We start from the raw sequence: 19,090 nt of genomic DNA on the forward strand, positions 1-19,090 counted from the left end.
ATAGAGATTCTGTCAAAGTCTATTTTCTTTCTTGACAAGCACCTGAAAGTAAATCTGACTGTCGTCTCTAAATATGTAATGCTGTAACAGTGAAAGAACCCTCAGAGTCTACCCTAGAGTAGGCTGCTCATTGTGGTTTTGAACTTGGGGCAACGATTTCTGTAGTTGAGTCAAGAATATACAATTGATTTTCTTATGCAGGGGGCACTTAGCCATAAATTTTGAGTATGCTTATATTATGTCTCTACTCTAGTAAATACCTCTACTTCTTTACGTTAAAATGTCCTTACTTCAGAAATTCTTTATGTGTACAGATTTGCTTCTTTTTCTGGAGGAAAACAAATTTGTTGTGGCAACATCTTGACTCAGATGTTCACATGCCTTTGTGTCTTAATTTGCTAGTGGGGCCTTAACTTAGTTTATGGAAAAGGGAAATGTAACTTGACTGCAGATTTGAAGAAAGATTCTTAACCACAGGCCCATCTTCTGTTAACTGATTTAATAGTGGTACTATTTGAGGTTTATTTACTGTGTTTAATATAATAAATTTCCTAGTAAGGAACTGTAATAAATTTCTTAATAAGGAAAGAGAAAAGCGACTGAAACATTGGAACTTGAAAGAAAGCCTCACATAGAATTATAGGTCATCTAGACCAGTGCTTCTCTAACTGTAATGTACATATGAACTCCTTGGGGATTTTATTAAAATGCAGATTCTGATTCAGTAGGTCTGGGATGAGCTTGCTTTTCTGAGATGCTCCCAGGCTCTGCCTTTGCTTCTATTCCATAGACCACCTTTCAGGTAGTAAGGGTGTAGACCATTATTTTGCGAAGGAGGAAACTGAAGCCTAGGGAGAATTACTGACTTGTCCAAATTTTCAAGATTGATTAGTGATAGTTAAGACTATACCCTGAGACTCTTACTTTGAAGACTAGTACTTTTTCGAATGTACTCATGGGTGTTTCCATATTTACGGCCATTGTGTTTGGAGTGTTCAGCTGCTGAATTTTCAAAGGAAATGCTCAATAATGATGACTTAAGTTAAAATGCCATTATGTGGAGGAATAGGAAATTATAAACGTATTCAAGTGTCATTTGTTTTATATCCTTTATATTTTACCAGGGGTGTGTCCTTTTTTAAAAAATTGTTCAAAGTTATATTGCTGGCCAGAATAGAAATTTTAGGAACTACTTGATATATGAAATTGCATATTTTCCCTCCATTGTGGCCAGATAAACAATTTGGTACTTGATTAAGATGGCAGCAGAATAATTAAGTGGTGCCTCTTCCAGCACTTAATTGTGAAAAATTTCCTATTTAATAAAAAAATACTTTATCCTGGGTACTTTAACGTCCTGACATAGGAATGTGGGTTTAATATTTTCTTTTTTTTTTTTTTAATTTTATTTATTTTTGGCTGCATCGGGTCTTTGTGGCTGCACACGGGCTTTCTCTAGTTGCAGCGAGTGGGGGCTACTCGCGGTGCGCAGGCTTCTCACTGCGGTGGCTTCTCTTGTTGCGGAGCACGGGCTCTAGGCTTGCAGGCTCTAGAGCGCAGGCTCAGTAGTTGTAGCACACAGGCTTAGTTGCTCCGCGGCATGGAGGATCTTCCTGGACCAGGGCTCGAATCCCCTTTCCCCTGCATTGGCAGGCGGATTCTTAACCACTGAGCCATCAGGGAAGCCCGATTTAATATTTTCACTAGCTCTTTTCTCATCATTTTTAGAATTCTAATGATCATCGTTGAAGAAACCTGAGATATCTTGTTTCTAATAAGATTTTTAGCAATTTAATCTCAGAACTCTGTTTGGCTTCCTTTCCTTAAAGAGTTAAGCTATGATATTTAGGCCATTTAGAAGTATGGGTTGGTGGGAGGGCTTGGGTGATGTTCTGAAAGAGAGGTCTTAGACACTCAATAGGAAACTATATATATGAAAGACCTGAGCTTCGCTCTGTCTGCATAGCCTTGAAATAGTGTTATTCTCCTTTTTAGATTTCCTGGGCATCAAATAAAAATTAATGGCGAGTTAAGATGCGTGTGTCCATACCTATGCTAGTTGCAAGGGAATTTTTTTTTACGTCAAGGTAGTAGAATAGACTTCTAAAGAAAAAATTCTTTCTCATTTAGTCAGAGTGGTTTTTCTCAGGATGGCTCAAGAAAAGCCATCTAGAGGGCCGGGTTATTACTAAAGCAGAGGCTTTTAAGCAGTGAAGAGACATTAGTATATTGGATTAGTTTCTTGGGTTATAGTAGAAGATTAGTAGTAGTAGAAAATTAGGTATCACCATCTGAAAACTTTGGGTGTTTTTGTATCCATGTCAGCACGTGAGTCTTAGAGGATTACATAATTCAGTTAAGAGAAACAAACTTTCAATGTATGAGTATTTAAAGAGTTTCTTGATACGAGAGATCTTAGATTTCTTACATAAAGCTATGCACACAAGGGCCATTGACTTACCTGGCAGTGGAAATTGCCAAATAAAGTCATTTTCTTGTGGCGTATGTAGCATTCTGTCTCTGATATGGTCTACTGATGGGTGTACAAGAGCATTTGGCAGCATGAATTTCAGTAGCTCTGCTGTGAAGAGAACTAGCATGTTTCAGTGGGCATGGAATAGGAGGGCAGTTTAAAGTTATGCTTTCTTTTAGTGCTCATTTTACCAGATATCTGAATGATTTGAATTTTTAAGACTGCTTTCATTCAGTCTCACTTTTGTGTATATTTGTACCTCACTTATTTCTTCATCTCATAAAACCCACCGTTTGGTATCACAGTAGAACATAGTGCTCAAGTTTTTACCTCTCCCATTCTGCTATCAAAATTTTCACCTTGCTTTATATTTCTCTTCTAGTCATTTTCTCATATATAACAAAAATATCCCCTTTAACAAAAATATTCCTCTTTAAGGGAATATTGACATTCATCTTGAATTCTTAAACTTTTAATAAAACTTAATTTATATATTTACTTTGTGAATCTGTGATGGTTACTTACAGGATTTTGGAAGTATTTTTTTTTTTAACATCTTTATTGGAGTATAATTACTTTACAATGGTGTGTTAGTTTCTGCTTTATAACAAAATGAATCAGCTCTACATATACATATATCCCCATATCTCTTCCCTCTTGCATCTCCCTCCCTCCCAGCCTCCCTATCCCCCCCTCTAGGTGGTCACAAAGCAGCGGGCTGATCTCCCTGTGCTATGCAGCTGCTTCCCACTAGCTATCAGTTTTACATTTGGTAGTGTATATATGTACATGCCACTCTCTCACTTTGTCCCATTGACTTTTCATGCCTTGGTTATTATTACTGTTTTTAAATGATTTCTTTCTCCTTGGAAAGAATGTTTAACATTCTTCCTCTTGTGCCTCCAGTTTAAGTGGATTTGAATATTATCCCTTTGGCTTGGGGTTGGGAAAATTTTAAAATAAGAGTATATTAGGTATGTTCTGTAATAAGCTTGAAAAGGCACCCTTGTGGAAATAGATCCTTGGGGAAACATTTAGGTGAAAACAACATTTTGAGGTCTATGAAATGAAATTTACTGGAAAGTTAGAGGTGCTACTGTTTTTCCTGGGCGCTCTACTTGTGACAGTTAAGTATAGATTGAGCCCAGGGCTCAGCACATTAGAGACCTAAGGAAGAAATCATTTCTTCAATTTTTCCTCTGCAGTGGTGGTGACCGCGGTGGCTTCAAAAATTTTGGTGGTAAGTGCTGAGTATCCCAAAATGTTTCAGTGGAAATGCTATATAAACCTAAAAGCCACCAATATCCCGCAGACGTAGTCTAAGCCCTTTCTTACTCTGTTGAGGCTGGTGTGTGTTGTGTGCTTAAAAAAATTATATATATGCATATATATATCTCAAAATATTAAAAAGACAAAGTTGATCTCAAACAGTCCAATGGGTTTCTACACAGTGAATTTGCATGAAAGAGTCTGGTGACCAATGAATGAGACCTTCACTGGATTTTGTCAATATGTTTTTTAATAAAGGTAGCTAACATGGTGTTTTTAAATTATTAGGGTTTTCCAATCAGCCTTTACAACCAGAGCTTAACAAAAGTGATACTAGCGTAATGCCAAAGTGGCTGGTGCCGTCTGGGACAAGTTTAAGGGAATATTGACATTCATCTTGATTTCTTAAACTTTTAATAAAACTTAATTTATATATTTACTTTGTAAGTCTGTGATGGTTACTTACAAGGATTTTGGAAGTATTGACTTTTCATGCCTTGGTTATTATTACTGTTTTTAAATTATTTCTTATGAGTTGCCTTAAATAGCTTTCTTTTTCTTTTTCTTTTTCTTTTCCCTTAGGTCACAGGGATTATGGACCCAGACCAGATGCTGGTAAGGTTTATGGTAGTTTGTGACTCTGCCATTAAGAGAATGTTAGTTTTCCATTTTTTCAAAGGAAAAGTATGTGTGTTTGGAGGAGTTAGTATAGGAGGAAGATTCAATTTGATAATGCTGCCAGAACCAGGGAGCTTCATTTCTAAAGATGTACCAGCAAGAAAAATTCAGGGGGATTGATTGGAAAGTTTGCTAGGAAAAATTGCTATGTTTGTGCTTTCCCATGCTCTCTACTTTTTCTTTTGTGAAGAAATACTTGATTTTGTCCTGCTAATTAGCATTATTTATTTAATGACTGCAAATCAAGTATGAGAGAATTGGTATGATTGGGGAATTAGAAGTAGAATAGCTGTGTTTAAGAAAATATTACAGTGGATTGATAGTCTGCTCAGTGGGCCTAAGAAACCTGAATTCATATATGAGAGAATTGTCTTACTCTGGGCAGAGGTCACTAATTTCTTTTCTTTTCTTTTCTTTTTTTTTTCTTTTTTACAAAACATCTTTCTTTCTACATGTGCCTTTCTTTTGTGTTTTTTTTTTTTTTTGGCTGTGTTGAGTCTTGGTTGCTGTGCGTGGGCTTTCTCTAGCTGTGGCGAGCGGGGGCTACTCATTGTTGCAGTGCGCGGGCTTCTCATTGCGGTACCTTCTCTTGTTGCGGAGCATGGTCTCTAGGTGCGCTGGCTTCAGTAGTTGCGGCACGTGGGCTCAGTAGTTGTGGCTCGGGCTCTAGAGCGCAGGCTCAGTAGTTGTGGCACATAGGCTTAGTTGCTCCGCGGCATGTGGGATCTTCCCGGACCAGGAATCGAACCCGTGTTCCCTGCATTGGCAGGCAGATTCTTAACCAATGTGCCACCAGGGAAGTGCCCAGAGGTCACTAATTTCATGTGCCTTTATATTTTCAAATGAAATTCAAGGCTGCCTGGAGCCTTTTGAAAATTATGTAGAGATTAAAAATCTATTTGAGCCAAAATTTTTTTAAAAAATTAATTTATTATTTATTTTTGGTTGCATTGGGTCTTTGTTGCTGTGCACGGGCTCTCTCTAGTTGCGGCGAGCAGGGGCTACTCTTCGTTGCGGTGTGCGGGCTTCTCATTACAGTGGCTTCTCTTGTTGCAGAGCATGGGCTCTAGGTGTGTGGGCTTCAGTAGTTGTGGCTTGTGGGCTGTAGAGTGCAGGCTCAGTAGTTGTGGCACACGGGCTTAGTTGTTCCGCGGCATGTGGGATCTTCACGGACCAGGGCTCAAACCCGTGTCCCCTGCATTGACAGGCGGATTCTTAACCACTGTGCCACCAGGGAAGCCCCCCAAAATTTTTAATATATATTGAAATCAGAACTTTTGTTTTTATTAAGATACTAAAGTATTCTATATGGATGGCAATTTCTGAATTATCCCTTGATGGACTGAATTTATGTGCATCTTTCTTATTTTGTTATACTAATCCAAAAGTGTGTGTGTAAGGTAAGGTGTGTGTCAAGGTGCCCCTACCCTCTGGTATATATAAAGCTTATTGCAATGAATGGGAAACCAGCAATTCTGCTTGGCTTGCTTGGAAGTACAAAGAGTCAGATTTGGGCAGCTTTCTACTAGAAAGCTTTAAAAGTATTGATTAGCCAGAAAGAATTAAAACTCTCCAAAGAAAGGAATGCTACTTTATACTAACTTTCTTCATCTCTTCCTGAGCTTGAGTCCTGTATCTGAATCTGAAGAGTGAGATTTGTAAGATCTCCCTTAATTGGTCTATGTATTTGATATAGCGTGGACTTGATCCACTTTACGTGAAGTTTAGTTGTGAGAACTGACCTACCAGATAACTGTTATGACCACTTTGCGTGTTTATCTAAGAGGTTTCATATATTGGTCCTTTTTCCTTTTGGTCACAGAAATAGTTGAATATTGAATAATAAATTATTATTCTTGATTACTAAACAGGATTTAGTAAACCTAAGGAATATGTAAAATTAATCATGGTTTTTTTTTTCCCCCATAGATTCAGAATCTGATAATTCAGATAACAACACAATCTTTGTACAAGGACTTGGGGAGGGTGTGTCTACAGATCAAGTGGGGGAGTTCTTTAAACAAATAGGAATTATCAAGGTGCGTAAAAAATTGGCTTATGTTGAAAATCTCATAATTATTAACATATTCTGGTTAAGATACCTAGGTTACGTGATAAGCCCATACTCCAGTAAGGCCTGTCTCTTAAAGTTCCCTGATGCACATGCTCACCCATGTCTGTAGGCCTTTGCTAAATTTGCTAAATACATGAAGATTTTATTCCTTGCTTGTATTTACCTTTCCACAGCCTTCCACAGCTTTGGCTTTCAATCTTAGGACTCTAAACATAGTCTCTGCCTAGCTCCTAAAATTGTGAGAACCAAATGAAATTGTGAAAACATTTTTATATTCTGAAATGCCAACATATGAAAACCCGAGTTATTACTAACAACTTTTTATGTTGGTATTTAATGTCTGCTATATATTTGCCCAATATAATAATGCTTTATTTCATAACGTTATTGTACTTCAGTGTCTTGTGCACTGTTTGTTTCATGCATATATTTTCATCTCCAACTAGAAAGCATTTAGATCAGTGTTAGTAGATTGAAGCATTTGCCTGAGATCAGTTTGCAGTTGCTCTTGTTTTGGTGTCCATGGAATTACTTTTTTTTTCTCCTTCTTGGAGAGTAAAAATTTCTTAAGAAATTATTAATTACACATGAAATATGTAAAAAATTCACACAGTTCTTGTCTTCCACTCCCTTCCCAGCAAAATCCAGTGTGTACGCCTTAATGGTAATTTATTTATTTGCTTGGTGAACATTCTTCCCAGTCTTTTTTTTTTTTTTTTTTTTTTTTTTTTTTAGTTTTACAAGGTCTATATTTATATGAAGCATTATCTATGTTTTCTTTTTTTGTGGGTTTAAAGAAATTATACATAGATAAAACAGTATATACTGTGTATAATTTTTATAGTTTGGTTTTCACTTAATGTATTTTAGAGAGTTTTCCTTTTCAGAACCTACAGATAACTTCTTTTTTTTTTTTTTTTTTTTTTTGTGGTACGCGGGCCTCTCACTGTTGTGGCCTCTCCCGTTGCGGAGCACAGGCTCCAGACGCACAGGCTCAGTGGCCATGGCTCACGGGCCCAGCCGCTCTGAGGCATGTGGGATCTTCCCAGACCGGGGCACGAACCCGTGTCTCCTGCATCGGCAGGCGGATTCTCAACCACTGTGCCACCAGGGAAGCCCCCGATAACTTCATTTTTATGTTAAGTTGCTAGTATTTATAGTATGGATATGTAAATTCCTTTAAAAAATAAAATTTTAATTACCTATGTGGTTCATGATCACTTTTTCTTAAAATACTAACACCCACTTGTTTGTTCCTCAGACAAATAAGAAGACTGGAAAACCAATGATAAATCTGTACACAGACAAGGACACAGGAAAGCCAAAAGGAGAGGCAACAGTATCATTTGATGACCCTCCTTCAGCTAAGGCAGCCATTGACTGGTTTGATGGTATACCTCATTCGTATAGTTTCTTTTTTTTTTTTTTTAATTTATTTATTTGGTTGTGCCGGCTCTTGGTTGTGGCAGGCGGGCTCCTTAGTTGAACTTGCTGGCTCCTTAGTTGAAGCAGGCAGGCTCCTTAGTTGTGGCTCCAGGGCTCCTTAGTTGCGGCACGTGGGCTCCTTAGTGGCGGCATGCATGTGGGATCTAGTTCCCTGACCAGGGATCGAACCCGGGCCCCCTGCATTGGGAGTGCAGTGTCTTACCAATTGCGCCACCAGGGAAGTCCCTCATTCATATCGTTTCAACGTGTGGTTTGGATAAATGTTTTCTGGTCTTGAAGTCAAAATATGTTCTCGTAGATGGTGATTATCTTCATGTTTACTTTTTTAGATATTCTATTGAGAACACAGGCCAGAGTTTTTACATACCTTTAGAAATGAGATGAACTCTGTCTAAAATATTTCCTTATGTCATGCTTTGTGCTTAAGGCCACCCTGATAGAGATGTAGAGGGTTGGCCTGGTTGACTATATTCTTTTTAAATTTAGGTTAATTTCCCTTCAAATATAATGTTAATACATACTTAGAAGAAACAGTAAGACTTTTTTTCCCCCTGAAAATAAGAAAATATGGGAGAGTAGAAGAAAGGAGTAAAGCATCCATAGTTCTCTACATAGAGACAACTACTGGTATTAACTTTTCCTTCCAGTTTAAAAAAATAAATAAATAAAATAAATAAATTTATTTATTTATTTTTGGCTGTGCTGGATCTTTGTTGCTGTGCGCGGGCTTTTTTTCTCTAGTTGCAGCGAGCAGGGGCTACTCTTCATTGTGGTGTGCGGGCTTCTCATTGCGGTGGCTTCTCTTGTTGCGGAGCACGGGCTCCAGGCACGTTGGCTTCAGTAGTTGTGGCAGGCAGGCTCAGTAGTTGTGGCTCACGGGCTCTAGAGTGCAGGCTCAGTAGTTGTGGTGCACAGGCTTAGTTGCTCCGCAGCATGTGGGATCTTCCTGGACCAGGGCTTGAACCCGTGTGCCCTGCATTGGCAGGCGGATTCTTAACCACTGCACCACCAGGGAAGCCCCTTCCTTCCAGTTTTTTAAAATAGTTTATCATTATACTCCAAATGTAGTTTTGTCTCATGCTTTTTTTCACTTAACGTCTTAACATAGTCATTTCCCCATGTTACTATAAATTCACTGTTTTTGTTGTACCCTAATTTAATAATAACACTGCATGTTTACTGTGGTCTATGAGCTAGGCATGGTTTTAAGAACTTTATGTGCATTAACTCAGTTTGATCTTCACAGTAACCCTGTAAGATGTACCCTTTTATTACCATTTTATAGATGATGAAACTCAGGCACAGAGAAGATAAATAATTTCCAAGATCACAGAATAAGTGGCAGGGTCAGGACTCAAACTCAGGCAGTCTAGCACCACTGTCTGTGAAGTGCTAAACTGTGCTGCATTGACAGGCACTTGTGGTCCCTTCCAGTTCCAAGATTATTACACCTGTGTCTTGCAAGACATAATGGCATTTCTTTACTTCTTCACAGATGAGATTATGATACTCTGTCCTCACCTCCATTTTCTTTACTTTTTTGCCCTAATCAGGCCCCATCACCTTGCTTTTGAAGGCTAGGTCCATTCTCCCTCACTTTTCTGCTTGTGTCATAGTTTCTGTGAATCATAAAACTGTCATAGCTTATGATATGTTAAAAAATTATTGTGCCTTTCCCCCATAGGGCAAATGAGCCTCTCAACAGTAACTCCATAGTTCAGCTCTCACCAGGTCTTTTTACAGCTTTTAAAATCCTGATCCATGGGTTGTTTCCTATTTAAAAGTGCTTGTCATACCATCTGACATTGTGGAAGGTTGCCAGTCACAACAATTAGGACTTTGGTGAGAGTGCTAAGACTCCTGGATTTATAACTATTTTATGACTCCTTGGGCACCTTTTCCTTATATGTCAGTTCTCTTATTTAATATAAAGACAGAAAATTTCTGTCTCTAAGGCCCTGGGACAGCAGAATATGTGTATGTATGCATGTATATAAGTAATCACATACGCACACATTATTTTTAAAGATACTACTTGTCTAAGGTAAAAAACATTTCAAACGGTACCAAGAGTATATAGTAAAAAATGAGTTTCCTTACCACCTTTTCACCTACTGAGAGTTAAGCACAATAGGCAGTGTATAGACAGGCATATGTGTGCACATGCATGCACATAACACACTCATTCCCTTTAAAAAAAAGAAATGGTAGCATACTACATTCATTGTTCTGTACTTGGCTTTTTTCATGTAAAATTTTAGATGTGTCTTTTTTTGTTTTTTTTGTTTTTTGTTTTTTTTGCTTAGTAAGAAATGACTGTCTCCTTGTGACAGATCTGCTCTATTCAGTAGATTGTGTCGTGTTCTAGTAGAGTTACCTTGACTCTTTGGAACACTAGTGTGTTTGAATTTCTGTGAGGACATGTCAGTTATTCCTCTGAAACTAAAAATTTCTAAGACAGTTTTATATTTTTGAGAGGTGGGGATGTAGAATAGCATTTCTGCAAAACCATTTCTTTTTTTTTTAGGAAAAGAATTCCATGGCAACATCATTAAAGTGTCCTTTGCCACCAGAAGACCTGAATTCATGAGAGGAGGTGGAAGTGGAGGTGGGCGACGAGGTAAAATACTTGTTGCTCACAGGCCTGGGTATTACACAGAAGGTTTGGATTTGAGTCCATGTTCTGTCCCTATTGTGTGAACTTGCTACTACTTCTCTCTCCCTATCGGTCTTTTTCCTTCTATCTTAAAAGTGAGGTACAGAATAGGAGATTAGGTAAATAAGGTGTCATAATAGCTAAGAAAGTGGTGGAAGAAGGTTCCAGAAATCTCTTTGGAAAGCTATATAAAGCAGTTTGTTATTTACCTGGACATTAGGAGTCAGTTGTTTAAATGATACCTAATTAGGTAGTTAATCTGACCAGTTTGGGAGTTCCCTGATACGTTGATAGTTACTTGCAACTCTTTCATTTCCGTTGTGTCTAATTCCTTAAATTTGGAATATGTCTTCTCACTTAACCTTTATCACTGAGATTCTCAAACTAAGGAGGGCATTACAGAAAGTGGACTTCGAAGTTTTTTAGTGCATCATTTGCACTTTAATGTGTGCCTTGGGGTCTTCTTCCACAGCTCCTGCATTGACTAAATAAGTAAAGCCCCAAATCAAAGAATCATGGAGTCCTGCCATAAGGGGTTAATTCTGGGGGGGCTGCCCAGTTGTTGATGAACACTTGCTCTTAGTTCTTTCGTCTGATGCTTTTCCTTTGTTAATGTCTGCTACTGATTCCTCCCCACTCCTTACTTCCCCCAGGCCGTGGAGGATATAGAGGCCGTGGAGGCTTTCAGGGGAGAGGTGGAGACCCCAAAAGTGGGGACTGGGTTTGCCCTAATCCGTAAGTATACCATTTATTTTGGTGGATGTAAGAGTTGGGATTGGGGTTGGAAGGTACAAGAGGGGGTTCTGAATCCATTGGAAACTATTGAGCATTTTATTTTCCTCCTTTCTCAGGTCATGTGGAAATATGAACTTTGCTCGAAGGAATTCTTGCAATCAGTGCAATGAGCCCAGACCAGAGGACTCTCGTCCCTCAGGAGGAGGTGGGTCAGCCTTTAACAGCATCTGCATGCTGTTAATCTTCTGACTGGCATTAAGGAGACTTTCCATTATTCTGCTGGCCTTACTAGTTTGCATTTCTGCCTTGCAGATTTCCGGGGAAGAGGCTACGGTGGAGAGAGGGGCTACAGAGGTCGTGGGGGCAGAGGTGGAGACCGAGGCGGCTATGGTGGAGACCGAAGTGGGGGCGGTGGCTACGGAGGGGACAGAAGTGGGGGTGGTTATGGGGGGGACCGAGGAGGTGGCTATGGGGGGGATCGTGGTGGTGGCTATGGAGGAGACCGAGGCGGCGGCTATGGAGGAGAGCGAAGTGGTGGGGGCTACGGAGGAGACCGTGGTGGTGGTGGCTACAGTGGGGACCGAAGTGGAGGCTATGGAGGAGACAGGAGTGGCGGCGGCTACGGAGGAGACCGAGGTGGCTATGGAGGCAAAATGGGAGGAAGGTGGGTATTAGAATGTACATGCTAACCTTTCTACCTCACTGCTCTTAGATTTTAGAGTCTGAGCCCTTTTCATCACATTTTCTTCTTGTCCAGTTTTTTATAACTTGAATTTCCCATTGTCAACTCTTTCAGTTAGGTTGGAGAAGATCCGTTTAGTTTCCTGCTTAGCAATTCCTAAAATTTGTTTTGGAAATTCTTATTCATGATCTTTATATTTGGATGAATGTAGGTAAATGTGTGTGTATTCTTTCTCATAGCTAAAGATAATTGAGATTGAGAGATGATTTGAAACTTTATGTAAATCAGGGATTCTTAATCTAAGTGAGGGGAGAGCACACCTTTTATAGGAGTGTGCTTTTTCAAATCACATGTGCTACCTTGCAGTTGTTTCTCTGGAGATTCTGTTATACTTTCCAGATGAAAATCACTGGTGGTACTGATGGGAGTGTGCTGTGCACGTGAAAGCTGTAGAGGCAGAAAAAGTTGAATAACCAGTGATGTAAAATAACTTCAGTTACTGTGCCAGAGACAATATAGGGTAGCAAGAATTAGTAAAGCATGTAGTTAAGAGCACAGAATTTGGAGACAGACTGTCTTCTTTCAAATCCTGGCTCCACCACTTACTAGCTGCTTGATAAGTTACTTAACCCTTTGGAGCATCAGTATTCTCATCTGTAAAATGGAGCTAATGATATCTCCTTCGTGGAGTTGTATTAGATTGTTACAACGGTTGACATGGTAACCATGCCATGCCATGGGGCCATGGTAATCATGGTATAATTGTTAGCTATTAGTAATTATCATCTATTAAACACTTCTTACTGTGTGGCAAATCCTGTGAACGTGTCTTTGTATACTTTAGTTCTAGTCCTTCTGTCAACCCCAGAGGTATATGTACTTCCCATTTTACAGAGTTAGAAATGTTGAGTAACTTTTCCAAGATCGCATAATAAGTGGCAGGTCCAGAATTCTTACATGAAAGTGTTTGCTTGCTTATTCCACTATACTGCTCTTCTTTTTAGAGTGCTGGAATGGCAAAGTCTCTGACCTGAAATACCACAGTGGTTTAGAGTCCTTAGTCTAGATGGAAAAATTTTTAAGAGAGTTAGTGATAGCAGGGCTTCTAGGAACTTTGTGTGTCTTAAAGCTGATAAATTAAACATTTAGTAAGCACCTTCTAGGAGCAGAGAAATATATTAGGCATGGTGTCATTCTTATAGAAATTGTCAAGCTGTTGCCAGTCACCAGCACCCTGAAGAAGTGTCTGATGCTTCCCCTTGGTAGGAAATTAGAATTTAGTCTGGCTCTTTATTTTTCATTCCTAGAAACGACTACAGAAATGATCAGCGCAACCGACCATACTGATGACTGTTTTGAATGTTCCTTTGTCTCTGACATGATCCATAGTGAAATTGCCAGAGTTTTGCCTGCTGCTTTCCTCGTGGCCTCTTCTTGCATAGTGAAATTAAGTGACATTTGAATTTTTATTTGGGTGGGAGGGCTGGGACAGTTTTTCTTTTAGAAATGTCCATTGAAATATCCCCCTTTAGTTTCCAACCTTCTCCTTCCCAACCCTTGAAGCTAAGTGCGTTGTAAAATATTGCCAAAATGGAAAGTGTTTTGTAATACTGCAATAAAGGATGCTTGTTTTGTGGACTTTCATACATTAGTGCATTGTTCTGTCACACTCAGGATGCAGTTACAGCAGATTCGAACTCTAAAGAATTAGGAAATGAATTCTACTTCATGAAATTAAAATGTTACTTCCAACCATATTTATTGAGTTCCTATTCTGTTTAGAATAGTAGTTTCCAAGCATGACTGCATGTCAGAACCACCAGAGGAGGTTGTCAAAATTCCAGATTCCTAGGCCTCACCCCAGGTCTACTGGATCAGAAATTGGTGGGATGTGGGGAGGTAGAGCTGGGAATCTTAATTTATCTTAAGATCACTAGGTGGTTTTGATAAAAACCAGGTTTACAGCTGAGAACCATTTATTTAGGGCAGTGTTCTAGACGCTGGGAATATGGGGGTCCAAGGGCTAGGAAGGAAGAGTAAGGGTTTGACAAACCAGGGTTAAGATACCAACGTACGTAACGTGTTATTTGATATTCTTTAAAAAACTATTTTTCCTACCCTTACCAAGGGTGAGGCACTGCATCAGATGCTGGATATATTGCTCATCAAGCAAACAGACAATATATAGTCTGATAAGGGTTCCAGTAAGAATAGTACAAGGTGCTTTGAGGGCTGGTTGGAAGGATACTTAATCCAGTCATGTGGGATTGGGAAAGCTTGGTGAGCCTTGAGGGAAGAGTAGGAATTGGCTAAGTAAAGAGGCTGGGGTGAGGAATTGGTGTTCGCAGCAGAAAACCGACATGAACAAATATTAATAAATCAGGAGTTAAAAGAATGAGGAACAGGCTGTGCACTTGAGAATTGTATGTAGTGCATTGTGATTGGAGGAAGAAGTTTAAGAATGGGCATGCAAAAGATAAGACTGGAGAGGTGAGCCAGCTTTGCGATAAGGTCCTTGCATTTCATTTTCCCCCTGCTTCCATATGGGGAGTCATTAAAAGATTTTAAGCAGGGGAATGGCCTGACCTGACTGGCATCAACTGAAAGATAATTATGGCTGCCTTATAGAGAGGCTGGACTGGAGACAAAATTGTCCACCAGGTGAGAGATGATACAGGTCTGAGCTCAGGTAGTGACTGGATGAGGAGGAGATAATAGATTTGAGACGTGAAGGGGGAAATTTGATGGGATTTGCCTGGATGTCAGAAGTAGTGGGGAGAAAAGAGTCAGGTTTCTGGCCTGGGCAGTTGGGTAGATGTGCTGTTCATTGAAATAGGAAACACTGGAAAAGGAAACAGGTTTGGGAGTAAGATGAGGGAAATGAATTCAGTTGTGGGTAAGTAGAATTTGGGGCACTTGTAAATGTCCCTTCCAAGTAGGGCCATTCAGTCAGCAGCTGGGTGTGCAAATCCACAGCTCAGAGAAGAGCAGCACTCAACATTACGTGCCACTGATCTTCCTTACTGACTTCTGTCTCCTTTGCTAGCTTTACTTGCCCTTTACATGTTAGAAGTTTCTCAGTTCTGATCCCCTCTTTTCTATTTATACTCACTTTTATCCTGGGTTTTATATGGTGTTGACTACACCAAATTTATGTCTCCAGTCTGTCTTCTTCCCTTACCTCTGGATTATATCCAGCTGCCTACTTGACTTTTCCACTAGGATGTATTTAACATAACTTTTGTTTTGGTGACTCCGCTGGGACTGAACAGAACTTCTGATCTCCAAATCAGTTTCTTTCTTCCTAGTATTCCTCATCTCAGTCTTAATCTACCCAAATCAGATCAGATAAAAGACTTAGAACTTACATTTGATTTCTCTTTCATGCCATACTTGCAGGTCCTTTTAATTCTACCTCCAAAGTATATCCTGAAACCATCTTTATATTCTTAGTTCCAATCCTGGTACAAGCTACAGTCGTCACTTTTCTGGATAACTGCAATAGCCCATTAATAGGTCCCCCACAATCTTGCCTCTCTAAAATCTATTCTTCACACAGCAGCTAAACAATATGGTAACGATGTAAATCAACCTATATGTCATGCCTCTTTAAAACCCTTTCAGTGACCTCCCATTGTATGTTGGCTATAAATTCCTTACCTTGGCTTACCAAGCCCTGTATGATCTGGCCTTTGTCTCCACAACCTCATGGAACATTTTTCCATACTAGCCTTACCTTAACCACACTGGTCCTAGTCTTGATGGTACAAAACATGCTTCTGTTTTAGTATCTTTGCACATGCTATGTCCAGGATTCTCTTTCCTCATATTCACATGGTTGACTCCTTTTCATAACAATGTTGGGTCAAATCCCACCCTCCCTCCCAGCCGTTTGCTGACCTTCGTATCTAAAATACTTCTTCTTCCAGCATACTCACATCACCTTTTATAATGTCCTCACAGTACTTATCACTGTATGAAACAATCTTTTTGTGGTTAATTTCTCTCCTCCATTAGAATGTAAGTTCCAGGAGAGTAGGGAACCTCTTCTGTTGTTCACTGTTCTACCTCAGTACCTAGAACAGTGTCAGACACAGAGTAGGTACTCAATGAATATTGACTAAATGAACAAATCTATTATTATAGATTTGAGTCATTAGTATATAAATGGTAAAGTGATAGAGTGGATATGATTAAAATAAGATTAGTGTTGTGGTTTTCCATCTTAGCTGAATACTAGAATTAGCTAAGAATTTTTTAAAATGCAGAAGATGTCTGGGCTCCACTCCAGAACAATGGAATCTGTGAGGCCTGGGACATTTAAAAAACAAAAGCCCCAATTGATTCTAATGGTTTTGGAGTCTAGAGAGAAGAGCCTAGGACAAAACCCTGAGAAGTACCAATATTTAAGAGTAATAGGGAATTCCCTGGCGGTCCAGTGGTTAGGACTCCGTGCTTTCACAGCTGAGGTCCTGGGTTCGCTCCCTGGTTGGGGAGCTAAGATCCCACAAGCCACGTGGTGCAGCCAAAAAAAAAAAAAAAAAAAAAAAATAGAAGAGGATACTGAAACAGACAGGGAATACCAGTGAGGTGTCAGTGGAACCCAAGGGAAGAGTGGACTTCAAGGAGGGAGAAGCTAATGGGGTCAAGTGCTCGAGCTGGCCAAGTCATATAAAAGATAGAAAGCATTCATTGTATGTAGCAATACGGAGGTTATAAATTATCTTTGCATGAGATTTCTCAACCTTGGTGCTACTCACATTTTGGGTTGGATAATTATTTGTTGTGGAGGGCTGCCCTGTGCTGTGTGTAGGATATTTAGCCACATCCCTGCCCTCTACCACAAGACACCAGTAGCAGCCCCCAGTTGTGACAACCAAAAATGTCTCCCGACATTGCCAAGTGTCCCTTGGGGGGCGGGCAGGATTGTCCCTTTTGAGAACTACTGCCTTAGCAAAAGCAGTTTTGGTAGAGAATTGAATTCTGAACCCAAACTGAAGTAGGGTAATGAATAATAGAAATTAGAGAAATGGAAACAGGTAATGTGGACAGCTATTTAAGAATCTTGATTATGAAGGGTGATTAGAGGTGGGGTGAGCTAAGGAGAGGAGGCATCTAGAAAGGGTTATGGGTTTGTGGGAGGTTATTTTTAAGATGGATGGGAATTGATCATGTTTATACACTATTTGAAAGGAGATGGGGAAAATTGATATTCAAATTCCCTGAAGGAATGGCACCCAGAACACTGGTGGAGGATTTTGCCTTGGAAGAGGAGAGTGCCTCTTGCACTGTAATGGAGGTAAGGTAAGTGCAGATGCTGATAATCGTAGTAACAGATGACTGACATTTATTGGGAGCTTACTGTATGCTAGGCAATTATAAGCAATCCGTATGTGTTAACTCATTTAATTCTCATAACAATGCTGTGAGGCAAGGAGGTATAGGGAAAAATATTCCTTTTGAATATAAAATCAGAGAAGAGGTGAATGGTGTAAATGATTTTGATTGCTACTGGAAAGGGGCTTTCAGAAGGGACACTGAGGAACAGAGACCCTGAAAGGTTAAGCAACTTACCCAAGATCACATCTCTAGTTAAAGTTACAGAGCTAGGATACTAACCAGAGTATCTGGCCTTAGAGCCTGTGCTATCAACTACTGTATACAGGATTCTTATAACAGGTGGCAAGAAGTTGAGGTAATTTCATCTGATGTCTTTTATTTTTTTCCCCTGAAGAGAAATTATAATGGCCTACTGAGAGTTGGGGAGTAATAGGATAGAAAGTTTGAAGAGACTGTAGGAAATGTGAAGAGAGCAGAGAAGGCTTGAAATTGTGACTAGGAACCCATAAAATTGCCAGACAGCAATAAGAACTCAGTTAAGATAGGAAGCAAGTATTTTGAGGGAACCAGTCTATGGATGTGTGAGTTTTCTCCACTATAATCAGCAACCTGGTTATAGGATCAGAGGCAATTTGATTCAGGGTTGGGGATTTTACTAGTCAGAGAGAGAGATGATAGTGGAAGTATGAGAATAGTGAGAATAGTGGTTGATGGATGGAGTCCCAGCTGAGTAGAAATTTTAAAAGTAAGAGGGGGCTAACAGGGAGGATGTAGGGAAGTCAAGACCTTAGTGTTATTGATGAGATTCAGAGGCCTGGTAGTGGGGATAAAAAGAGCTGGAGAGATAGAAGGTTTGGGTCAGAAAGTAGATGTTCACGATTTTGTAGATGGAGAAATTCCTGGGGATGACAGGGGCTAAGTGTGGCCATGGAAGTGGGTAGCTGAAGTGAAAGAGAGGGAAAAGCCTTTGTAGTTGAGCTGAGGGACTGAGGAACTGAGGTGTTGGATGGTTGTCCATAGGGATGGTGATAGCAAGACTAAGATTCAGGCAATGAATGAGAGAAAATAGGGAAGCGCACCAGAGGGTGGGATAGCTCGTTTGAGAGCCAAGACCCTCGGAGAAACAATGACAGGACATTGTGACATTGGAAGGAATGTAGGAGGATGAGCAACACCTGACATTTCAGGAAGAGGCCAGTTCAAGAGCAAGGTTTCAGTTATAGCACAGAGATGGGGGAGAATGTTTGAGGAAGAAGTAGACGTAGAGGGTAGAAATCCTTTTTTTTTTTTTTTTTTTTTTTTGCCATCAGTGGGAGTATCCAGAGATCCCATTAGAAAGGGAGGAGAGGTAAGAGCGGGACTTACATTTTGGATGGTGTCCAAAAATCCGTCCCAGCATATCCTGATGGCTGAGAAGAGTGGGCATTTCAGGCCTCTGAGAGAAGTTGGCCACAGCTTGGATTAAGCGTGTTTCTAATTCTTAGATATAGGTAGCTCTGGTACTGGGAAGGCTATGGTACCTTGGTGGCATACCAGACGGTAGGTGCTCTATGCAGAACTTTATGCTCTGTGATGTCTTTTTTTTTTTTTAATATTTATTGTATTGTATTTATTTTCTTTATCTTTTTTTTTTTTTTTTTTTTTTTTTTCTGGCTGCATCAGGTCTTAGTTGTGGCATGCGGGATCTTTGTTGAGGCATGCGAGATCTTTTGTCCCTGCACGCAGGCTTCCCTAGTT

General features: G+C 39.8%; 1 protein-coding gene across 24 annotated transcripts in view; it reads left to right on the forward strand.

Annotated features, from left to right (window-relative positions):
- Positions 1-19,090, forward strand: part of TAF15 (TATA-box binding protein associated factor 15) — a 74,929-nt gene that overhangs the window by 15,696 nt on the left and 40,143 nt on the right. For 21 of the 24 annotated variants that reach the window (XM_055090726.1, XM_055090730.1, XM_055090727.1 and 18 more), the window contains exons 8-16: positions 3,679-3,713; positions 4,325-4,357; positions 6,350-6,459; positions 7,756-7,885; positions 10,468-10,560; positions 11,250-11,331; positions 11,448-11,536; positions 11,644-11,995; positions 13,321-17,317. In XM_055090726.1, the coding sequence (XP_054946701.1) occupies positions 3,679-3,713; positions 4,325-4,357; positions 6,350-6,459; positions 7,756-7,885; positions 10,468-10,560; positions 11,250-11,331; positions 11,448-11,536; positions 11,644-11,995; positions 13,321-13,360 (964 nt within the window). In that variant the 3' untranslated portion in view covers positions 13,361-17,317. The remainder of the gene's footprint in view (positions 1-3,678; positions 3,714-4,324; positions 4,358-6,349; positions 6,460-7,755; positions 7,886-10,467; positions 10,561-11,249; positions 11,332-11,447; positions 11,537-11,643; positions 11,996-13,320; positions 17,318-19,090) is intronic. The other 3 variants (XM_055090733.1, XM_055090741.1, XM_055090742.1) reach the window with 2 other exon arrangements.

This window comes from Physeter macrocephalus, chromosome 14, assembly GCF_002837175.3.
Source record: "Physeter macrocephalus isolate SW-GA chromosome 14, ASM283717v5, whole genome shotgun sequence".
In the NCBI taxonomy this organism is placed as follows: Eukaryota; Metazoa; Chordata; class Mammalia; order Artiodactyla; family Physeteridae; genus Physeter; species Physeter macrocephalus.